Raw genomic sequence first — 16,809 nt, forward strand, 5'->3', positions numbered from 1 at the left:
CACCAGAAATGCTAGGTAAATGCTGAAAACCTTACCCAGCTCAACTGAATACACAAAAGGCTCTCAGGCATTCTTGGCAAACATCTACCAGGTACCTCAGTATGAGCTACAGCTTTGCTTCTGAAGCAGGAAAGTTTCCCTGGCCCCTTTGCAGGCAGGAACTGGAGTGCACAGGTACTGGACCTAACCAGGCGCTTTGGTGGGGCAGGGGCAAATTCCACTCACTCAAACCCACTGCATTCTACTCCTTGTGGGAGCGGGGAGCACAGGTGAGCAGGTGCAAGAGCTGGGGTGAGTGCTTTTGGTCGCTGGCAGGAATGAATTCTGTACTGTCTCCATGGCAGTATCTAGGGGGATGCCCACTACCCCTGAAGTCCCAGAAGGAGTATTATAGTTAGTGCTCTTTTAGCTTTTCTGTCCATGGACGGCTTAAGTGTTAAACAGTTCAGTGGGCCCTCTGCCTTTTCTTGTGAGGCAGTTAGTTGCTCTCTGCTAGCAAGAGCATAGGGTCAGTATGACAGCCTTTAGCATTTGCACCCTTCAGTGTCGAGGAAAAATCAGGTCACATGAACGAATTGGAGGGTGGTGAATATTGAGGATTATATTGCCAATGAAAGGGGAGCTGGAAAGGGGATGGAGGGGGAAGATAATCTTTCCCTGGAGCAACACTGTCAAGCCATTACTCTGAAGTCAAACGGCTTTTCTTCTTCTCTTCTTCTCCTCTCTCTGGTGGCAGAGCCTGAGGTTTTTATGGGCACAGGATGGGGAGCAGAACAGGCCATGGGTGGTTTTGGAAAAGGCAACATTCAAGCAAGACAACAGGAATGCATGTTCTCATTTTGGGCCACAGTTCAAGGATTGAGGGTGGGACCCTCACCAGTACCATCCTCTTCTGCCCAGAATTTTCCTGCCTCCTGTCCCTATCACTTCCACATGTGATGTTACAACTACCAGTCTAATTTCAGATATCTTCTTTCTCACATTTCATATTAACCCATAAGCTGCAACCCTTCTGCTGCCAACCAGCTTCTATAAGGAAACTTCACTGTGCTTTTTCAAGATAAAATGCCGTATTTATGTATTTCTTAGCTGTTTAACCTGTAAAACTGTACTACCACTTTATATTAGGCTACTATCTTTTATAATGTGTCACTGATGAAGTTTTAGAACATTGTCCGCCAACCCCATTTTCTGTATAATTCCCCCCACCCTTTTTTTTTTTTTTTTGAGGTGGAGTCTCACTCTGTCACCCAGGCTGGAGTGCAGTGGCATGATCTTGGCTCATTGCAACCTCTACCTCCTGGGCTCAAGCAACCTTTGCCTCCTGAGCTCACGTGATTCTCCTGCCACAGCCTCCCAAGTAGCTGGGATTATAGGCATCTGCCACCATGGCTGGCTAATTTTTGTATTTTTAGTAGAGATGGGTTTTTGCCATGTTGGCCAGGCTAGTCTCAAACTCCTGACCTCAAGTGATTCACCCACCTCAGCCTCCCAAAGTGCTGGGATTACAGGTGTGAGCCACCATGCCTGCCTCCTCATGTTTTTATTGAGTGATTTTTGCATAACACAGTGATTTTAGAAACACTTACGTTATATTATAGCAGAACTAACTCCGTGTAGATGATTCCATAAACTAAATCTTTGCTGTTAAGTAAGACTTCTACATAACATAAATGCATTTAATTTGAGACACTGTGAAATACTTTAAGCTAGGGGTCCCCACCCCTCAGGGTGTGGACTGCTTACCTGTCTGTGTCCTGTTAGGAACCAGTCCACACAGCAGGAGGTGAGCAGTAGGTGAGCATTACTGCCTGAGCTTTGCCTCTTGCCAGATCGGCAACAGCATTAGATTCTCATAGGATCACGTACTCTATTTGAACTGCTCATGCGAGGGATCTAGGTTACATGCTCCTTTATGAGAATCTAATGCCTGATGATCTGAGGTGGAACAGTTTCATCCCAAAACCATCCTCCCTGCCATCCCCCTGGTCCATGGAAAAATTGTCTTCTATGAAACTGCTCCCTGTTGCCAAAAAGGTTGGGGATAGCCAGTTAAGACCTTTAGTTCTCAACTTCATTCTCAAGCTCTTTCAAAAGAAACCAATTAGAACCTGTTCATTTAGAGATGAATAATTGATTTAGACATAGTTTTCATTCAAGATTTAAGATGTTGCAACACAACGTTAACTTTTTTTCCTAAATGGAACTTAATTATTTATTTTTTTCTTTTTTTTGAGTCAGTTTCGCTCTTGTCGCCCAGGCTGGAGTGCAATGGTGCAATCTTGGCTCACTGCAACCTCCGCCTCCTGAGTTCAAGTGATTCTCCTGCCTCAGCCTCCTGGGTAGCTGAGATTACAGGCATGTGCCACCATACCCGGCTAATTTTGTATTTTTAGTAGAGACAGGGTTTCACCATGATCATCGTTTTAACCAGTAGTTCTTGTTTTGAGAACCACCAAGTAGACACAAACTTCCTTGGTTTGTTGGTCAAGGGTCAAAACCAGAAAAATCTGCCAGATTCTTTTTTTTTTTTTTTTTTTTTTTTTTTTTGAGACAAGGTCTCACTCCAGTGCCCAGGCTGGAATGCAGTAGTGCAATCATGGCTCACTGCAGCCGTCAATTCCCAGGCTTAGGTGATCCTCCAGCCTTGTGGCTGTGAACTACAGGCATGTGCCACCACACCCTAATTTTTAAATTTTTAAAAATTAAAAATTAAATTGCTAATTTTAAAATTTTTTGTAGAGACGGGGTTTTTCTGTGTTGCTCAGGCTGGTCCTGAACTCCTGGGCTAAAGAGGTCTGCCTGCCTTGGCCTCCCAAAGTGCTGGAATTACAGGTGTGAGCCAGTGCACCTGGCCAGAAATCAGCCAGATTCTTTAAAGGTGAGAAATCCAAACTAAAGACGACCAAATGAATCTCTCAGTAGTTGAAGAAAGCGAGTCTTCTTGGGCTATATATGGCCCTTTCTAAAGAAATCTATTCCTTTTAAGATCTTTTCTCTTTCTCTCTTTCTCTCTTTCTCTCTCTCTCTCTCTTTCTTTCTTTCTTTCTTTCTTTCTTTCTTTCTTTCTTTCTTTCTTTCTTTCTTTCTTCCTTTCTTTCTTTCCTTTTTTCTTTTCTTTTTTCTTTTCTTTCCTTTTTCTCCCTTCCTTTCCTTTCCTTCTTTCTTTCCTTTCTCCCTTTCCTTTCCTTTTTTTCCTTTCTTTCCTTTCTTCTTTCCTTTCTTTCTCCTTCCTTCCTTCCTTCCTTCCTTCCTTCCTTCCTCCCTCCCTCCCTCCCTCCCTCCCTCCCTCCCTCCCTCCCTCCCCTCCTTTCCCTCCTTCCCCTCCTTTCCCTCCCTTCCCTCCCTTCCCTCCCTTCTCTCCCCTCCCTCCCTCCCTGTCACTCAGACTGGAGTGCAGTGGTGCAATTCTCCTGTCTTAGCCCCTCGTGTAGCTACTATTATAGGCATGTGCCACCAAGCCTGGCTAATTTTTGTATTTTTAGTAGAGATGGGGTTTTACTGTGTTGGCCAGACTGGTCTCAAACTCCTGACCTCAAGTGATCCCATCTGCCTCAGCCTCCCAAAGTGCTAGGATTACAGGTGTGAGCCACTGCGCCTGGCAAGATCTATTATTTCTATATTAGAATATGTTCTGTATTTTACCCAATGCTGTCAGACATGCAATAGCATTGACCTTTCTAGTTAATAGATTTGGAAACAGTATATGAAAGTCATAAAATGATTATTTAAAATAAATTGGGGATTCTTGTACATTTTGTGGACTGATGGTTCTAGGTCATAAGTATTATTAATATTTATATAATATTACTGTGTACCAGGTGCTATTCAAAGTACTTTCCATTCAGCTAATTCCTTGATAGTCCTAGGGAGATGCTTTTATTATTCTTATTTTACAAATGAGTAAACTGAGGCACAGTGAAGTGTAATGACTTGTATGAGATTAAACAGGTAATTTGCAGATTGTGTCAGCATATGTTGCATTACCTCATGGTAGTAATGTTAATTTGCCTAGCATGGGTAGGAAATAGGTACAGTGTGGTAGTTTGATTTGCAGTTTGATTAGCTTATTTAAACTCCAAGTGACTGGATGGTACCAGTAACTAGATTTTTTTTCTTTTTAAGGTAGCGTTTCATTTTATTTTTTCCCAAAAAGTAACTTCTGGATATATGGCTCTAGGTTTCACAGATCCACTCAGATCTTTACTTTGTTTTAGCTATAGTACAAAGTCAGAAAATAACTTGTTCTGAATTAGGAAGTCTAACAACATCTAGAGTTTCTTCATTATAATGAAAAATAAACCATGTAATAATATTTGGTGTCATTTTAAGTGCATTTTGTGCATTTATTTGGAAATTAACCACTTAACTGATCATACTGTTCCCTGTTTTCATTGAGATGTAATTCAAATGCCATAAAATTCACCCTTTTAAGGTGTACAGTTCAGTATTTTTAGGACATTCACAGTGTTCACAACCATTACTGCTGTCTAGTTCCAAAATTTGTTCTACCATGGAGGAAACTCCATACCCTTCATATCCATTCTTCCTCTGCCCCATCCCCCAGCAACCAGTAGTATGTTTTCTATCCTTATAGATTTGTGTATATTGAATATTTCAGATAAATGGAATCATACAGTATATGGCTTTCTTGTTTTTTTGGTTTTTTGTTTTTTTTTGAGACAGAGTCTCGCTGTGTCACCCAGGCTGGAGTGCAGTAGTGTGATCTTGGCTCACTGCAACCCACCGCCTTGCGGGTTTAAGTGATTCTTGTGCCTCAGCCTCCCAAGTGTCTGGGACTACAGGTAGGCACCACCCCACCCAGCCAATTTTTGTATTTTTAGTAGAGATAGGGTTTTGCCATGTTGGCCAGGCTGATCTTGAACTCCTGGTCTCAAGTGATCTGCCTTCCTGGGCCTCCCAAAGTGCTGGGATTATAGGCATAAGCCACTGCACCTGGCCAAGTATGTGGGTTTTTGTGTCTCATCATTTACTAAGCATAATTTTTTCAAGATGATTCCATATTGTAGTTTGCATGGATGTACTATATTATGTTTTACCATTTGGATTAACATAATGGACATGTTAGATTCTTTACACTTTTTGACTAATACGAAATATACATATAATAGACAATAGGCTGTGAACATTCATGTACAAGTTTTTGTGTGACCCTTATTCTTAGTACACAGAAATTTTTCATATTGCTTAGTTGAAGGCTTTTAAAAAATATATATATACACATTATATGTCAGATATTTATTGAATAGTTCAAAGGCGCAGAGTACTATGCTTGGCTGTTTAGGACACCCATGTTAAGATGATAATAAGGAATGTATAATTTTAGCTGTTTCTACTGTATATAATAAACTATATTTGGAGAGTGTTTTCTGGACTTGTCTAGCTCTCAGGTGGTGAAATTTGAGCAGCCACATGTATTTGATCTCTTTAGGATAATTCACTATATTTAATATACCAGAAATGAGTATGTATGATATTCCCTAACTGAAACAACTTAAATTTTTAATAATGAGATAGATTAAAAACTATAATATATTGCTGTAGAGTTACAATGCAGCCATTAAAATGATGCTATAGAAAAATATAAGAAAATTATTACCTGTTTATGTAAAATGGAGGAGAGAGCATAGTACAAAAAAGTATGATACAAAACAAAGTATCATAATATATATAAAGTATTATCTGAGAACTATTCATACGATAAACTGCTAAAATTCTGTGTAAAAGAAGATATTGTTTATTTTTCTGGGAGAAGATAAATATTTTTCCTAAGATTTTTAAAAGGAATCTAATCCAAAAGGCTAAACATTTGCTAATATGTTATAAAATGTTAATGGACATTATCTCTGGGTTAGTGGAATTACTCTCATTTGTATTTTCTGTAATAAATATGTGTCAATTTTAATAAAGAGTTATGAGAGTTTAATGAGACTTGATTTTTATTTTTAGTTGTTGGCATATGTGCTTATGTGTATGTTTGTATTTAAAGGAAGAAGAGAGATAAACAGAGCAAGGAGCTGTTTTGAAGAGTGAGAGTGGCAGAGGGTGAAGAGAATAGGGCAGTGAAAGACACTAAAAGGATGGAAGCCAGTCATGTAGTTGCTGGTTATTTAGGAATTTCAGAATATATCCTGTACTTCTGAATATTTGATACTTATTCTAAAAGTAGGATTTACCCTTGAGTCTTGTATTTCTTCTCATTGCTAAAGCTTTATAATGTCTATTTTAGTGGAAAATTCCTGTAGCTGTAATCTCTTAATGCTGCCAATCTCATTCTCATGATACTTTTAGAGTAATAGCGTAATTTCCCCCAACACAACACCCCCTGGTGTTTCTACATAAGATGCGAAAATTCCCAGAGGGGGAAAACTTCCAGTAAGGGGTGGCATTTATTTTTGATGATACCGTTTCTTTTCCCTTTTCTGAGCATTATCGTTCATGTCTTTGTAGCTAAGAGTGGAGGGAGGATTCTTTTTGAATCATATTAGAGATTTATGTTAACATTCATAAACAGAATGTTAAAAACTTTTTGGAGTTAATGAAGCAGCCTTTTATTCTGAGTATTTTGCACTGTGCATATCTGGCCTTTAAAATAGGTTAAACGGCTAAATTTGGCAATAAGATCAAGCAACACAATTCTTCACAATTATGACAGTATTTCCTAAAAACATAATACATATTGGGAATGAAGCACTGATCTTGTTTTTCACTATTCCTTGCATTTGCATAATGAAGGCCGGGTGTGGTGGCTCATACCTGTAATCCCAGCACTTTGGGAGGCCAAGGTGGGCGGATCACCTGAGGTCAGGAGTTGGAAACCAGCCTGGTCAACATGGGGAAACCCCATCTCTACTAAAAATACCAAAAACTCACCGGGTATGGTGGCGGCTGCCTGTAATCCCAGCTACTGGGGAGGTGAAGGCAGGAGAATTGCTTGACTGCTGGTGGAGGTTGCAGTGAGCCGAGATAGTGGCATTGCACTCCAGCCTGGGCAAGAGGAGTGAAACTCTGTCTCAAAAAAAAAAAAATTGCATAATGATGCCGTTTATGTATTGACAAGCCTAAGATGGAAGGTTTTAAAAATTGTTAATAAACATTTTTGAAATATTGTTTTAAACTTGTTCAAAGCAAATACACGACTACTAATGGACATCCATGTTTCTGGATGCTTTGTTTGTAGCTGTCAGCATTATAGTTTCTACTTAAAAGGTCATGGATGGATGCAGAAAGTTGGACTTCTTTTTTTGTGTAAAACAGGTCCTTTAAAATGCTTCTAATGGTCTTCTTTGATAATATGGTATGGCTTTAGTGATACCTGCCTCTGTTGATTTTCTTTTTACCATTTTGCTGGTATTAGCCATTCTTATTTGTAGTTCTTTCTTTCCTGTACCTCTTCTTTATGTATTGGTATTACTTGATTTTTTTTTGTTTTTGTTTCTTTTTACAGGGTCTCACCATGATACCCAGGCTGAGTGCAGTGGCGTAATCGCTTACTGCAGCCTCAACCTCTTGGGCTCAAGCAATCCTCCTACCTCAGCCTCCCAAGTCCCAAGTGCTCGGGACTCCAGGAACATGCCCCCATGCCTAATTTTTTATTTTTGGTTTTGTAGAGATAGGGTCTCATTATGTTGTCCAGACTGGTCTTGAACTCCTGGGCATAAACAGTCGTCCTGCCTTGGCCCTGCAAACAGTCCTGCCTTGGCCCCACAGACAGTCGTCCTGCCTTGGCCCCACAAACAGTTGTCCTGCCTTGGCCCCACAAACCTTCCTTGGCCCCACAAAGTGCGGAGATCACAGGTGTGAGCCACTATGCTAAGCCTACTCAGCTGTTAATCTTAGACTTTATTCTCTTTTGGTTTTGTGTACTTGTGGTAGAAATTTCATTCACTCCAATGACTTCAGTTACTATCTATACATAATGCTGAAGACTCCAGATCGTTAGCTCCATACCTATATAATCAACAGCTATTAAATATCTGCCGTTAGATATCTCAGAAGCGTACTAAACTAAGCATTTTCAAAAGTAAGCTTGTGAAACCTGATGGATTTCAGTAGTTGACATCAACATCTACTTTTGCTCAAGTCAATAGCCTGGACATTATTTCTGACCCACATTTTTTTTCCCTATCTCGCCCATATCCATTCATTCACCAAGCCTTGTTGAGTTTATCTTCTGAGTATCTCATTGCCATCACACCAATCTAGGATACCATCATTTTTTACATAGGTGATTACAATAGCCTCCACATTGGCCTCTCTCTCTCCGTTTAGCTCATCTCCAATATATTTTATAAAAATGATACTGTAACTTTCCCTGCTTTAATGGCTTACCGTTACCTTTAAATGGAATCTGAATCAGGTTGATATACAAGATAATCTGCTAGGGTGCAGGAGGAAAATATTGGAACTTTTATTCATATTTACCTTTTTATTTGAAAAACACTAAGGCATTAATATTTAAAAGCTACTACTGTGTAATAGTTATTTAGTCATTCCTTCTTTGCTCTATATGTCAGATGGTCATTTTGTACTAAAGGTGTCCTGAGGGAAGCATGCTTTGTTCACTTTCTGCATGTTGCCCAGTACTATAATTTGAATGTCCATCTATGTGGATTTATGAGTTATCTAGTTTATTACAAAATGTGCAAGTCTGGGATTAGGGAATTTATGGAGAAAATCAAGTGTCTAACTGCAAATAAGATCACATTGCTTTTCAGCTGTTAAGATACACAAAATCAAGTCTTTTCTCATGAATTAAGAAAAATTATGCTGATTTTGAGGTTTTAAGTGAAACTTTAAAAAAATTCTCATTTTTTTGTAAGGCATCCCTTTCTGCTTTGATAGCCATTAAAAATCAAATATTCAAACTGATGTTAGAACTAGATCTTTGAATCTCTATTATCACATGGTGTTAAGATCTTCAGAAATGATGAAGCATATTCAATTTTTAATTTAAAATATTTGTGAGAACAAATTTTTGTACCATAAATAAAACAAATTTTAGTCTTATGCCGTATTTTTGGGATGCAGATGATTATTTTATATTGTCATATTGTAAATCCTATAAAAATGGTAGATAAATAAACATACATACCAACATGGGTATGTAATTGTGAATAATATTTGGAGACCCTTGGTTTAAATTCTTCCATAAAATAACTTTCAGGGCCAGGCGTGGTAGCTCAGACTTCTACTCCAAGCACTTTGGGTGGCCAAGGCAGGAAGATTGCTTGAGGCCAGGACTTCAGGACCAGTCTGGGCAACATAGCAAGACCTAACTTCTAAAAAAAAAATTAAGATAAATTAGCGGGCATGGTCGCACATGCAACTACTCCAGAGGCTGAGGTGGGAAGATTGCTTGAGCCCAGGAATTTGAGTTTACAGTGAGCTATGATTGTCCACTGCACTTCAGCCTGGGCCACAGAGTGAGAACCTGTCTCTCAAAAAAAAAAAAAAAAAAATTCAGGTTTCCTGCTTGCTTTTTCACCCTCATATTTATTATTACTCTTAAGTTTACACTCCATGCTTTAGCCATATTGGAGTTCTCTGTTTCTCAAATGGGCTACAGTTTCTAGGTTTTTGCACATTTTTCTCCTCCTTTTTAAGTTTCAACCTTCTCTTAACATAGTGGTACCCAAAGTGTAGTCCTTGAACTGTTTGTTATCAATCTAAGACAAGAAAAGAACTTGAGAATAAGCATTTCACAACTTGAATTGCATTTTGACTTGTCATCATCACATCCAAGTGCATGATCAGTGGATTACTCTGTGAACAGGATATAGAGTTGTTCAAGTGCAGTGGTGAGTTGCATGCTAATCATGCACAGCAGGACTGTTACAATGTGTGACATTTTGAAGTTAGTCATTTGTAACCCTAAAATGTATAAGAATTAAATAAAATGTGGCTGGCTCATGCCTATAATCCCAAAACCAAGGCAGAAGGATAGCTTGAAGCCACAAGTTTGAGACCAGCCTGGTGAACATAGTAAGACACGTCTCTACAAAAAAAAAAAATTAGCCAGGTATGGTGGCATATGCCTGTAGTCCCAGCTACTTGGGAGGCTTAGCTGATCAACTGTTACCAGATACTTGAGCCCAGGAGTTTTGAAGTTTCAAGGCTGCAGTGAGCCATGATGACACCTCTGTACATCAGCCTGGGTGACGGTGCAAGACCCTGTATCCCCCTGTACCCCCCGCCAAAAAACAAAGCATTTATTTTTAAAATCTCATTAATTTTAATTATTCTTGTCCCATAAATAATTAAAAAATATATAGTAATTAAAAAATGTAAAACTCTTTTTCATTCTTTTGAATTTTATCTTTTACAAGTAGTAGTTAAATCCTGGAAGCAAAATTTATATTATTTATAAGTCTGATTTACTGATGACAACACAAGCTTTACTGGACTTTATTGACAAAGATACACTTTTTTGAATGCGATAGCAGTAGTAAACCAAATGATGATGATGATGGAAGTAATTTCAAAGAGATACAAATCAAAAGAATTTGTACTAGTTTTCTTGGAAAGTACTGTGTGTCTTATGTTTAGTTTTTAGCCATAATTGATGGGCAAAGTGCTAAAACCAAAGTGGGTTGTTTAGAGGTACACTGGCTATTTAAACAATATAAAATGATCAAAATTTAATTGGTAGTTGTAGGCATGACAGTTGTAGGCATGACATGTTCAAAACCAATTCATCAAATATGTTCAAAACCAAGTTCATTATTTGAAAGAATATTACAAAGATGACTGGAGCAGATGTTCAGGATTTCACATGTAATCATTAGTATTTTTGGGGTTTCTGATAGTCTCACTTGAGGTTGCTAACATTAAAAAAAAAATGCATACAAATGACAAGACAAAATATGTTTGCTTGGAAATGCTGGATGAATCTGTAGTAAAGAAGATAGTTCCCGTACTACTTTCCAGCAACACCATAGCTTGATGTATTTAGGGACAGGATGGTGATATGGAAAACTAACTCTCAGACAAATAAGGATAGCAAAGGAATTTTTGTTACAATTTGATGAACACATTGGTTTTGCTAACATAGGAAGTAACAATTTATTTTTCACCTTCATTGCTGACAAATACAGCTTGCTCTAAACTATATAACACTTGCAAAGGGTTACAGTATCAGCAAATGTGGTTTGGAGTTTCGCTTTACTTTTGTAAGAGTATCTTCTAATTATGCAGGCACAGTGATAAGAAAAACATGCTGAAGCTTGTACCAGAATGTAAATCGGTGTCCTGCTTCTTTCATTGAGAAAGTCTTGCTTTGTCAGCTGAACTAAATGGTGTTCTTGCTATGTCAGCTGAATTCACAGTATAGTTCACTAAAAGTGTGAATTATTAAACACTAATTCATTAAATTTGAGGTTTCTAAAAAATTAGATACTGTAGTTTGGGAGTTAGCTGATCAGCTGTTACCAGATACTAGGGTGTACATTGGTCTTCAAAGCAACCTTTTCAGTCAAGAGTATTCGAACTTTGGGATGAACTCTTGGTGTTTTTGCAAGATAAGAAACCAGTTTGGTCCCCAGCTTTTCAAATATGTGAGTTAGACTTATTGTCTGATAGCCTCATTCTTTGTTTATTTTTTAAGTGATCTTAGCTTTCCATGCAAAGAAGGAATTTCAGTCAGCTGGGCTCAGTGGCTCATGCTGTAATCCCTGCACTTTGGGAGGCCGGGGCAGGTGGATCACGAGGTCAGGAGCTCAAGGCCAGCCTGGCCAACATGGTGAAACCCTGTCTCTACTAAAAATAGAAAAATTAGGCCGGACGCAGTGGCTCATGCCTGTAATCTCAGCACTTTGGGAGGCTGAGGCAGGCAGATCACAAGGTCAGGAGATCAAGACCATCCTGGCTAACAGGGTGAAACCGTGTCTCTACTAAAAGATACAAAAAATTAGCTGGGCATGGTGGCAGGTGCCGGTAGTCCCAGCTACTCGGGAGGCTGAGGCGGGAGAATGGCGTGAACCCAGGAAGTGGAGGTTGCAGTGAGCCCAGAAGGCTTTTCAATGGCAGATAAGATCAGATGACAAAAATGAAAGTTGGATATTTGAGGAGAAAGTTACCTTAGCTTGTTATAAATGGTACAACAATATAGTAACAACTATCAGTAAAGTAGATGGTGATCTTGATATTGCACATTTGAAAAAGTTAAATCAAATACCTTAGACATTTGATAGGACACTTTTATTTTCTATCACAAGAAAATCCATGGGTAAGAAATTCATAGATGAGGAATCAATTTTTTAAAACCAGAAGTCACTTTAGATTTAACTGTAAATTTGCTGGATAAATTATTGGAAATGGATACAAGTCAGTAAAGGATTGAAAACAAATTTTGAAAAGCAAATTTTCTGCATTTGAGACAAAAGTTTTTAAAAATGAATGTCCAAGCTTGTTGAAATTGCATTAAAATCACTCCTATTTCTGTCATTTGAGACTGTTTTCTCTGAGTGCTATTAAAACACAAAAGTAGTTTAGATATACATTATCCCTTGTTGAGTAGCATTGCCATCAGTCCAACATAGATTAATTAACAAATGTGGTAACTGGCTTTCAAGATAGCCTCCAGTGAACCCTACCTCCTAATGTTTGCACCGTGTATAATCCTCTCACGCAATATACCAGGTTGATATGTGTGAACAATAGAATAAGGTCAGTGTGATAGTATGTCCCTTTTGAGGTTGCGTTATGACAGACACTGCAGCTTCTGTCTCAGTTGTTCTGTCACTTTGTCTCTGGAAGCCAGCTGCCATGTGGTGAACAGGCCAGTGGAGAGGCCAACATAGTGAGGAACTGAGGCCGTTGTCATCAGTCATGTGAGTGAGCTTAGAATCAGATTCTCTAGCCCAGTTAAGCCTTCAGATGACTGAAGTCCCAACCAACATCTTGATTAAAAGCTCATGAGAAGCCCTGAATCATAATCACCCACCTAAGCTGCTTCTAAATTCCTGACCAATGGGAACTTTGAGATAAGAAATGTGTGTAAGTTGGGGGGTAATTTTTAATGGAGTAATAATACGGCAAACAAGAAGCAAACTCATTTGTTACATTAAAAACTTTAAATACTGACATATGTGCTGTTCAGAGGGCATGAATTGGTGTTTAAGGAATTGCTGTTTTACTTACAACTTTTGATTAAAATTATAGCATGACAAAATTATCAGTGTGGTAGCAATTTTCTGTATTAATTGCCTGTATGCATACTTACAGTGGAGAATTTGCACTTTATGTAATTCTTTTCTTTTTTTCTATTTATAATTTTGTGGATCTGAATCTAATGAAACATTTGGACTTACGACCTTTTTAACTTTTACTTTCCAGCAGTTCATTTTAATTTTACTTTTTAAAAGTGTTGGTCCATGAAAGATTGGAATTTTGAAGAAGGAAAGTGGTTTTTCAACACAGATAGTCTGGGAGATCTAGGCCAGGCGCAGTGCTCACTCCTGTAATCCTAGCACTTTGGGAGGCCAAGGTGGGTGGATTGCTTGAGGCCAAGAGTTTGAGACCAGTCTGGGCAACATGGTGAAACCCCGTCTCTGGAAAAAAAATACAAAATAATTTACCTGGTGTGGTGGCCACATACCTGTAGTCCCAGCTACTCAGGAAGCTGAGATGGGAGGATTGCTTGAGCCCAGGGAGTCAAAGCTGTGGTGAGCTGTGATTGCACCACTGCACTCCAGTCTGGGTGACAAGAGTGAGACCCCATCTCAAAAAAATCTGGGAGATCTGTCCAATCATAGTTCTCATAATATCCATCACTGACCTTGTTTTACTGATCATGTTGCTTTATTTATTATTAGTTATATTCCCTTTTAACCAAAAGCTCTATCAAGGGCAGAGTCCATGTTTGTGTTCGCTGTTACATCTTCAGTATCCAGAACAGTGTTCATTACTTAACACCTGCTCAGTCATTACTTAACACCTACTCAGTAGATAATGGTTGAAAGAATTAATGCTACTTTTACACTTTTTCATTGTGTTGGAATAATGATTAACTTCTACAGTTACAAATAAGTTGCTACTATAGCCATATGTCCTTGGGGAATGTTAATTTTTTTAAGCTGAATAGAAAATATTCTTGGTGTTTTTCTTACTGAATATTAGGGATCTTAATAAAATGTTTATATTTCCACAGCACAACCAGTGTCTCTGAAGAAGATGTCTCAAGTAGATATTCTCGAACAGATAGAAGTGGGTTCCCTAGATACAACAGGGATGCAAATGTTTCAGGTAATCTGGTTTCAAGTAGCACACTGGAAAAGAAAATTGAAGATCTTGAAAAGGTATGGATTATAAGTTAGTTAAGATTGATAAAATTAATATACCATTAGAATTATTTTGTTTCATAGCAGCTGAGCGAGAAAGGAAATAATATTCCTTAATATTTAATATGTGCGCTTCTATTCTGCCAAGTGTTACCTTTAATATATTAAAAGTCTTTGTTTTTGAAGTGGTTAGAAGCCTGAGCTGGCAAATATATACTACTGTGTATTTATTATATTGTCTGAATAGATTTTCATTTGTCACTTCAGAAATTACAGGAGTAAATCTGAATTAGGTCCATCTTTGATGTTTGAAACAATTTTGTGTAAGAATATGCCTGTTTAAAAGTGTCTTTCTGTACAAGTCAGATGACTATTGGCATAAATTTATTAACTGTAGGGTCTCAGGTTTGTGCCACTGACATTCAACCCCTAAAATTAGCAATGGTGTTGAATACTTTTGTAATTGTTGAAAATGTGTTTTGTTTTACTTGAGATTATTCTCTATATTATTAAAGATCTCATTTATATGTTATATAAAGAAATTTCATTTTTAAAACGTTTCTATTTTATAACATTTATGATTATTTTGAGGTCACATTTCTAAGCTTTAACAACAGTTTCTTCTTGGAATTGTTATTTCATAATTTTATTTATTTTTATTTATCTATTTATTTTTGAGACAGAGTTTTGCTCTTGTCGCCCAGGCTGGAGTACAATGGCGCAGTCTTGGCTCACTGCAACCTCCACTTCCTAGGTTCAAACGATTCTTCTGCCTCAGCCTCCCAAGTAGCTGGGATTACAGGCATGCACCACCATGCCCGGCTAATTTTTTTTTTGTATTTTTAGTAGAGACAGAGTTTCACCATGTTGGTAAGGCTGGTCTTGAATTCCTAACCTCAGGTGATACATCCGCCTCAGCTTCCTAAAGTGCTGGAATTACAGGTGGGAGCCACTCTGCCCAGCCTATTATTTCATAATTTTAAATTAAAAACTTTACTAATATGCAATCTACTAGTTTTGAAGGGAGTTGCCCATGAGTTCCACAAGAGTTTGGATTGAATTGCTAGTAGTTGGCAGCAGCTAAGGGATATGAATGGTTGATTGCTCTCTAGGAGGTTTAGTAGGAAAGAAGCCAAGTTCTGGGCAAGGCCTTTTGAGCTCTGCTTCCCTTTTGCCCCCAAGGTGGCTGAGCAAGTCCAATGCCTTGGATTCTAAATAAGATTTCTTTGCAAAAGGTATTGCATTGTTTAAAGAAAAAAATATTAAAAGTCAGTAATCCTTCTTTTTATCCATTATCAGTTAACTGGCAGAGCCAGAAGTAAAACTAGGATAATTGTTTTTCTGTTTAGAATTTTTATTGGGCCATCTCCTTTTCTTAAACCTTGTATTTTTAATAAAAATTAATTTTGAATTATTTCAAACAAGATACCCATTAAAGAATAAGGTAGTTCATAACTTACAGTGGTGATAAGCTAAAGAAGTTAAATCACAGGTCGGGCACGGTGCCTCACGCCTGTAATCCCAGCATTTTGGGAGGCTGAGGCAGGCAGATCACTTGAGGTCAGGATTTCAAGACCAGCCTGGCCAACATGGCAAAACCCCATCTCTACTAAAAACATGAAAATTACCCAGGCATGGTGGCGTGCACCTGTAATTCCAGCTACTTGGGAGGCTGAGGCAGGAGAATTGCTTGAACCCAGGAGGCAGAGGTTGCAGTGAGCTGAGATAGTGCCATTGCACTCCAGCCTAGGTGACAAGAGTGAAACACTGTCACACATACATACACACTCACATGAAGTTAAATCATTGAGTCTATTACATTAGTTTTGTTAAAGACTTGTATAAACATAGCTTTACTCAGGAGCATCCTAACGAAGCTCCTATATTCCCCTTATTCTCCTTTTGTGGTGGGATCTTTGTTCCTTCACCAAATATTTTAAGGAATTCATTGGAAATCTTCATGTATGTAAGATATTTTACCAAACTTGGCAGATATATGCCATTTAGGAATATTATAAATAACCAATTACTTCCTAATTACTGTTTTTTAAATTGTGTCTACCAGGAAGTAGTACGAGAAAGACAAGAAAACCTAAGACTTGTGAGACTGATGCAAGATAAAGAGGAAATGATTGGAAAACTCAAAGAAGAAATTGATTTATTAAATAGAGTAAGTATTTCACCATATTTCAGGTTTAGAGGGGTTTTTTTTTTTCAATTCGATGAAAATATATAAATATGAAGAAATTATTAATTGCATTATTCACTTTGTTCTTTTGTTAGTGAAATAATAATTAGTAAGAAGTATCATTTTCTTCCAAAAACTGATTTCCTTTGGGCAGTTACCAGTTTAGCTCACTTAATTTTATTCTTTCAGAGGTAGACTGATTTATGGATTTGTTCTGTGTTTTGTTAAAGTCTGGAGGTGACAGGCGCTTTGTCACCACCATACATAAGAGCACTGGCAGAGAGTTGCCTCAAGAAATAACTAAAATAGGCCAGGCGCGGT

The 16,809-nt window shown here is 38.1% G+C and overlaps 1 protein-coding gene across 2 annotated transcripts in view; it reads left to right on the forward strand.

Moving 5' to 3' along the window:
* Positions 1–16,809, forward strand: part of LOC105473306 (pro-apoptotic WT1 regulator) — a 92,457-nt gene that overhangs the window by 65,715 nt on the left and 9,933 nt on the right. For both annotated transcript variants that reach the window (XM_011727055.2, XM_011727056.3), the window contains exons 4-5: positions 14,171–14,318; positions 16,366–16,470. In XM_011727055.2, the coding sequence (XP_011725357.1) occupies positions 14,171–14,318; positions 16,366–16,470 (253 nt within the window). The remainder of the gene's footprint in view (positions 1–14,170; positions 14,319–16,365; positions 16,471–16,809) is intronic.

The sequence above is a fragment of the Macaca nemestrina genome, chromosome 10 (genome assembly GCF_043159975.1).
Source record: "Macaca nemestrina isolate mMacNem1 chromosome 10, mMacNem.hap1, whole genome shotgun sequence".
Lineage (NCBI taxonomy): Eukaryota > Metazoa > Chordata > Mammalia > Primates > Cercopithecidae > Macaca > Macaca nemestrina.